The sequence below is a fragment of the Haemaphysalis longicornis genome, unplaced genomic scaffold (assembly GCF_048455015.1).
Source record: "Haemaphysalis longicornis isolate Haplotype H1 unplaced genomic scaffold, Haemaphysalis longicornis Haplotype H1 scaffold_12, whole genome shotgun sequence".
In the NCBI taxonomy this organism is placed as follows: domain Eukaryota; kingdom Metazoa; phylum Arthropoda; class Arachnida; order Ixodida; family Ixodidae; genus Haemaphysalis; species Haemaphysalis longicornis.
In genome coordinates this window covers 62,729,369-62,736,716 of record NW_027526225.1, presented here as the reverse complement: position 1 = coordinate 62,736,716, position 7,348 = coordinate 62,729,369, and the positions used below count along the sequence as shown (strand labels likewise).

The 7,348-nt window shown below is 49.2% G+C and overlaps 1 protein-coding gene across 1 annotated transcript in view; it reads left to right on the top strand.

Annotated features, from left to right (window-relative positions):
- LOC144162739 (neuralized-like protein 4) overlaps positions 1–7,348 on the top strand; it is an 88,191-nt gene continuing 80,843 nt past the window's right edge. The window contains exon 1 of the mRNA XM_077693377.1: positions 1–314. Coding sequence (XP_077549503.1) covers positions 236–314 — 79 coding nt within the window. The 5' untranslated portion in view covers positions 1–235. The remainder of the gene's footprint in view (positions 315–7,348) is intronic.

Sequence of the window (7,348 nt, the reverse complement as noted above, 5' to 3'; positions counted from 1 at the left end):
TTTGATAAGCAACCGCTTCTGATGGATCAGCGTCGGTAATCTCCGCACCAACAGCAACTGTGGCAACAGCGTGAAAGAACGACGGAAGCAACGACTGCTGTCAAGCGTTGTTCCTTCGCGACCTTGTCATTTCCCGCTGTATGTGTCGATATGAACACCAGCCGACACGCCGAAATCGCAGTGTCGTCCCGTAACGCCGACCATCTCGACGCTGAACGTATCGCCTCGTCCAGCCATGAGTCCGCCTCGTTCGAGAGCGAAGAGGAAGTTGCGAAGCGGACGTTCGACAACGCGCACTCATAACGTCGCTACTGGTACGTACACATTTAAGCATTCTGCATTTCCCGCGCGAAAGTCTGCGAAGTGAGACGCCGTAGTGTACACCTAGAGGGCCGTCAGCACGAACGCTTTCGGCGGCGGGGAAATCATTTGAAGGCACGAAAGCGCTGCTTGTGTTGCTAAAGCTCTGCCGTTCACGACGGTGTCGTGAAGTTTCCCGGCATCGCCGACGATTGCACCCGCAACGTAATCGGGCTGATCGCTGGTGCGTTCAAGCAAATCCAGCCAAACTGACGTACGAGCCAGTGTTTACGTGTGTAGTAGGGAACGCTCCGAGGTTGCCCAGCATCGCTTTCACTCGAAATTGGTAAACAAAGACAGGTTATTGAGTTGCACGATAGCCTGCTTCAAATAGTCGAAGATGGCCTGCTGAAATAATTGTGTACGAAAACGCAGAAAGCGATCCGCCGGTGACTGTCACGCAGCGTTCAGAGCTGATCGCAGTTTTTTGCGTAGTTTGTGTGACGGCGCCACTCGGACCCTCATGGCTTTCGGAAGTTCACATCGCCGTTTCCTTCGTGCAAATGTGCTAAAGCCGACATTTTTCTGTTTCGCCGAACGCGTTTAAACGGCACGGAGACGCAGACCTACCTGACCGCGTCCTTAAGCGCCAAGTGAGCGTACCAGAGTCATGGTGCATATCATTCATCATGTGTATCGATCACACAGGGAGCGGTGTCGTGATGTCTCATAGCTGATTGTCGTCTGTTTTTCACCGAAGATGTTTATGACTAGGGTTCTGACAATTTTATACCTTTGCTACACTGTCCTCCGAATGTCATTTGACTCAAATGCGAAGTTGTGCTGCTCCACTGGGTTTTGAAATGCCATTCGAGCCAAATGAGCACCAAGACAGACATTTGGGGCTCTCGAATGCCATTTCTAGCACTCTTGCGCACGTGTTCCAAGTCACGAGCGTTGGGAAGGACATTTCAGTCGAAGGACCTTCGAAATTTCAAGTGGCATTCAGACTGGAAGGAGTTTCGCCATTCGAACTGGAAATTGAATTGAATGACATTTATTAAGATGGGGGAGGCCACATGGCCGTAGTTGGGGAAGGGGAAGAAAGGAGGAGAGGGGAAGGTGATCACTCAATCGTTAGAGATGACTCGTTGAATATAGATGATCAGTGATTTCTTTGGGGGGGGAGGAGGGGGGGGATGGGGAGTGTAGAACCCATCTCACACAACCCTTGCCAGGCCACTCTTAAAGGGACACTGAAGTGAATTTGTCAAGCTCCCGTTTTTGCTTGCACTGCGTAGACTGGCTCAAATTAGCACACTTTTCATCGTTTATTCGGTTGACAAATCGGTAATTATTTTACAAAGCGCGAAAGAAGAAAAACTACCATGCGCGGTTTGCGGCGGCCGCACCAACTAAAGCTGTGACGTTAGGAGGAGCGGGCACCGTGATTGGACGATGCCCAAGGTGAGCAACCGAACAAATTTCGGTTTCGGTTTCGGTTCTGTAAAACACAACCGTTGGCGTTGTTGGATGGGCATTCTCAATAACTCAGTAATCATCGTACCGCGCTTCTGCCATGTTGTCAGCTGTAAAAATGCATAAAGATAAGACTCCTAGGACGGATTGGAATCGTAGCATTCACTAGCGGAAACCTACGCAGTGCATGAACGCCCTCCGCGTACCCGCAGACGCCCAAATGTCATGCGCTTTTCCCCCATATTTGGAGCTTGCCTCCCTCATGCCTGTGTCGTAAAAAGCGTGTTCGCACCAGGCCAAGGATCTGTTCATTCTGGCCTGTGCCCACTGCCTGCAAGCAGTCGGTGCTTATGGCAACAGCACGCCAACGAGAACTCGCTAGCGCGCCAGTGCCAGCCTGCGCGCGTTTTGTGAACTAGTTCGTGGAGCCATGAACGTTGCGGCCCAAAAAAAGGTGAACTCAATTTAGAAAACATCGGCGGAAAACAAAATAGTTAACTTACAAAAAAAAAAAAAAAAAAAAAACGCAAGTACCCGCGGGGATTCGAACTCGTGACTTGCAAAATACTTGCGGTGGCAAACCTAGCACCCCAGACCGCTCGGCCACGGAGGGGGCTCTAGAGGCAGCGATAATATAGGGTATATATTGTACAACCAGTTTACACTTTTATTTAGTTTTGGCATTTAAAGCAGCTTAGGTGACTGTTTGTTGTATTGCACTCGTGCAGTAAGCGTCGCCCGAGTTTCCACACTAGCTCACGTCTACCAATTGCATTTCGTAGACGGAAAAGCGTTCGCAGATGCGTAGTCGTGCTGCTGACCGCTGTAATTGTTCGCCCAGCGCAAAAAAGTGCTTCCCGCACCCTAGTTTTACGCTGTACGGTAAAAATATCAGTTGATTTTATTTCCTTAGTACCTATATTGACTTCGCTGACTCTTCTCCCGCCTTCAAGAGGCCTTATATTTTCCTACTGGCATACCAGTCAGCGAAGCGTCGCATGTGCGCTTGTGCGCAGCGCTTGTGTGAAGCGACCTTGACTTGGAGCTAGATACAGTGTACAAACTAACCAAGTAAAGAAAGGCAAATTCTACCATTCACAAGCGTGTCCTGGCTTCGTTTCAACTGAGCGAACGAATTGCGACGACCCGTCGACGGCCGGCGGACGAAACGCTGGGCCGACTGACTCTGTCTGAAGGCCGGGGAGCCGTGCAGTGCAGCCAATTGCCAGCTTATCCCCTCCTGACGTCACACGAAAACGCCGCAGAAAATGGGCGAGCGTAAAGAGAGGAGGACAGCATTTTCGAATTAATTTTTCTACTGAATAAAATCGCGTAAACGCGCCCAGGGTGGTCGAAACATGGCCTGGGGACTCCGGACTACAATTTGCGAAAGTAATCCCGCAATGTTTACATATCACTTCAGTGTCCCTTTAATGGAAAACACACAGAGCATGCAGAAGAAATCGTTTTTTTTTTTTTCTTTCGCAGCGCCGGTGTTGAGAGTACAGTTACCTTGTGATCGAAAACAAAAACGTTCGCGTTTCAAAGGCCTTTGAGAACCTCAAAGGTCGTTGGTGGTGCTCCTTTGACTCAAATGGCATTTCAACCAAAGGCCTGTGAAACGTCGTGTGGGAGCTCAAAGATGTCATTTAACATTCGACTCAAAGGCTCTCGAACCGCTGCTGCAGCACGGGTGTGGCGCCGCTAAGGGGGGGGGGGGGGGGGGTGCCATTTGTGCCCCTACAATGTGTAATGCCAATGTCGAAAACTGGAAAACGACCGCAGCGAGACCACAGCTTTGGCCTGTTCAATTTACGTCCCCAACAGTCTATTCAGATTTGTTTTCTGGTACAATGGAACAAAGTGAGTAGAATTTTGGCATCCAGGAATGTCATGGTAGTCGATGGGCGCGGCTTGAGGAGTTAATTGGCTGCAGGGTGAGCGGAGGCGAACAAGGAACGATTCCTGGGAAGGGGGTGCCGTTGATTGACTGCGACGTTCGGAGGAATGTAGCGAGCGAGCTTGTTTTTCAATGGGACGACAGGGGGCTAACAAAGCCCCTTCATCACGCCTAGGACCACTGTCGGGGCGGCGGACGAGAGCAGTACGGAAGGCGGGGGGGGGGGGGGGGGGGGTGAAGGGGGGAGGCATCAGGGCCAACGAGTCTTTGGTCATGTGTCCTCGGCGGTTTTCCACGTGCCTTTTTTTACGCACATGAGGTGTTGTCATATTTTCAGAAGGAAACCAAGGTGAAAATGACTTGAAAAATAAATACGGGGAAGATTGAATCTTGAGGAAGCGGAGAATGACAATTACAACGAAATGAAAGTAAGTGCGAAACATGCAATGAAGGTTGGTGGGGAAGAGCGAACTACAAATGGACCTTTTTCCAGTACCGGTCCCTCTAGCGGCCGCCACGGCGAACTAAAAATGGCAGTAAGGCGCACCCCCAAGAAAGTTTGGCTTTCGGAGAACTCGTGCACAAAATATCCTGGTCCTGCTACCCCTCCCGCACTGAGCCGTCACCCGCACCTTTCACATGAATGTCACGGTAGCAGGCGAACGTTCTCGGGACTAATCTGCCGTGTTCGAAGCGCCCCCCCCCCCCATTTTTTTTTTTTTTTCATTTTCGTAATCCCCTCACTGGCAGCCATGTGCTGGCAGCGTGGTCAGTCTCAAGCGTCTTCGCCCCTTTTCTTAGAAATCCATTATTGTATGCACGTACGAACCCACCAAGAGGAGTCCAAAGAGAGAAAAAAAGAAAAAGAAAACGTGCAGATTATAGCCGCTCCCTAAGCAGAAAACCGAGGGGCGCGCTTTTGTTTATTTTGCCCGAGGCGCCTGCCAAGAATGGCGGACCGGCAGCCCGCGCATGTGCAGATCGCTACTGGAGAAAGGTCCATTAAGCCTGTGTTGGGAGGGGCGCAAGTGGACGGGGAGGGGGGCTCATGTGCCCGACATTGGGGAGACAAATGGGTTGTCGCGATTTCCCTTGGTTGCACCAGATTCCTTCAATGCTTGCACGAGCCAACCAATTCGCGGTCCAAGCCATCACGAAGGATCTGAAATCGGGTGTTGAAGCTCATATTTTTTAAGTCGACTTTCCTTCATCATGCCCAGCGACGCAGCCAGCACAGGGCGATTGCACGAAGATGGCGATATATGAAAGGGGCGCATCCCATGCGGCCCCGTGTAATTAAACTAGAGAACAACGGACGAGTAGCCTGTCGAACAAATTATGCAAAAAAATAGAGCGGTTATGTAGGCATTTATTTTATTTACCAAACTGTTAATCAGGTAAATCTACGTTTTTTTCATTTCATTCTCCTGTAAGTTAAACTAGGTGAGTATTTGCGTTGCGCACATAAATAAAGCGGACAGCCTTGTGTTTATTTTCTTGCTATTTTATCATGGTTTTCGTGTGGGCGTCCCACGGAGTTCTAAGTAAAGAAATATTTGAAGCTGATGACCTAAATATTTTGCTCTGGTAGGTTCATCTTTCGAAATGGAGGATGAGTAAAGAAAAGAAGAGGGCAACGAAATTAACTGCATAACAAAAAGATAAACATCAGGTACATCACCCACTCACTTTCTCTCATTAGGCATTGGATCCGCTGAGTGCTCCCATCTTGGAAGATGGTCGGGGGACCACACGGTAATAGAGGTGGGCGAGAGGGGCAGAGTTTCTCTGTGCTATAGTGAAAGCGTTCTGCTTAGTGCACTGTAAACATTACTAGAAAAAAAAAATTCCAAAGACTGTGCGACAAAGGACAGGACGCCCGGTGTCGTATACAACATTTCTGAGCTGAGTGCCCCTCTCCATGCATTGGGGAGAGGAAAAATCTAGTGGAAAGAGTCAGCAACAACGACGTCCGGCTGCAAAACCTTTGCCCAGTACTGCGAAACATCAGACCGCAAAAGAGACTTCGGTTAAACGTTCGGGAAGCGTGACCAACGGGAGAAAAAGATGCAAATACAGGGGGTCCGGACAGTTTATCGAACGCCGTTTTATCGAAAGTGTTTTTTGTCGGCCTTTTCATTAGAGAAAATTTGCAGTGTATTTTTTTTTAGTTTCATGTGTGTCTACACAGCGGGTCCTTATTTACCAAAATTTGTAGTATATATAGTAGAGGGGGATACGGCCCGTTCGTCACATGGCGTTTCGTCATAGGCCGGTTCGTAATAGGCCGTTTTGTTACATAGGATCATTCGTCATAGGCCGGTTCGTAATAGGCCGTTTGGTCACATAGGATAATTTGTCATAGGTCAGTTTATCGAACGCCGTTTTATCGAAAAAATGCCCGTTTTATCGAACCACCTATGTCCGTTTTATCGAAAGTGCGGTTTGGCGGCTTTCATTGTACTTTTCGGGGTTTAGTTTGTTTGACTGGCCATTTTTTTTGCGTCTTCATTGATTGCACTCAAGCATGTATGTCCCCCTTGCTTATATTACAGAATTTGACACTGTACTATAATAACAAACCGAACCCCGTGAGCAATATACTTTGCATGTGTATTTCGGTTGGTGTTGCCAAATATATCCCTTATTTTGCGCCATGGTTCATCATTACGTGATAAAAACTCTTGCCCTCCCCAATTTTTCTTGTCACGTAGTTTGCACGCAACTCCTACGCGGACCATGTGGTCACATTGTTTGCATCTGGAGAAATCTCGTGCCAACAAGAACTTCTGAAAGATAAGTGCTATGAGAATAGAACAAGGGGGGGGGGGGGTGATTCCGACAGTGAATGTGAGGCCAAGCTGGTGGAGTCTGGGAGAACTCGGCACAAGTGAACCCGTAACAGCCAACTCGTCATATGTGACCTCATCAAAAGAGCTAGAAAAAAAAAAAAACATGTCGGAGCAGGCTTTTACTAGCTGTCCAGTTTAAAGTTTTGACACTGGACGCACAAGCGCTGATTTGATTGATGTTGAGGTTTAACGCGTAGAAGAAAGACATCGGCAACGAGGCGCGCCGTAGTTGACGGCTCCGGATCAATTTCGACCACTCAGCAATCTTTGACGCGCGCCAAAATCTTGACACACGGGGATTTTCGCTTTTCGCCTTCACCCGAAAAGCGCCCACCGCGGCCGGGATCGAACCCACGACCTTGGGCTCAGCAGCACAGCGTAGAGTCACTAACACCGCCTTAGACCTTGAGCCACCGCGACGGGGTTGCTCAAACGCCAACAAGTGCGTTACAGTCAAACCTCGATATATCGAATACGGGTATATCGAATGATTGCCTATATCAAACACTTTCTATATCACGCGGAAAATCACATGCATTTTCAATTTTTTATTTCGAACTGGGACGGACATGAAATGGGTATATCGAACTCCGCCGCCCCAGACTGCCCAGACTGCTCGCGCTCTGTTGACAGGCGGCGAGCTATCCCGCAGTACCCTCGAGGATAGCGGTGACGCGATGGGCGTTCCCGACTACGGCGCATCGGTTGCACCGAAGCAGAATAGACCCTATGCAAAATGCGCCCCGCCATCTCACGTCGACTCCGGTAACTAGGTCCGCCATTTTGGTACGGTCGTTTGAAACCGAAACCAATTAGC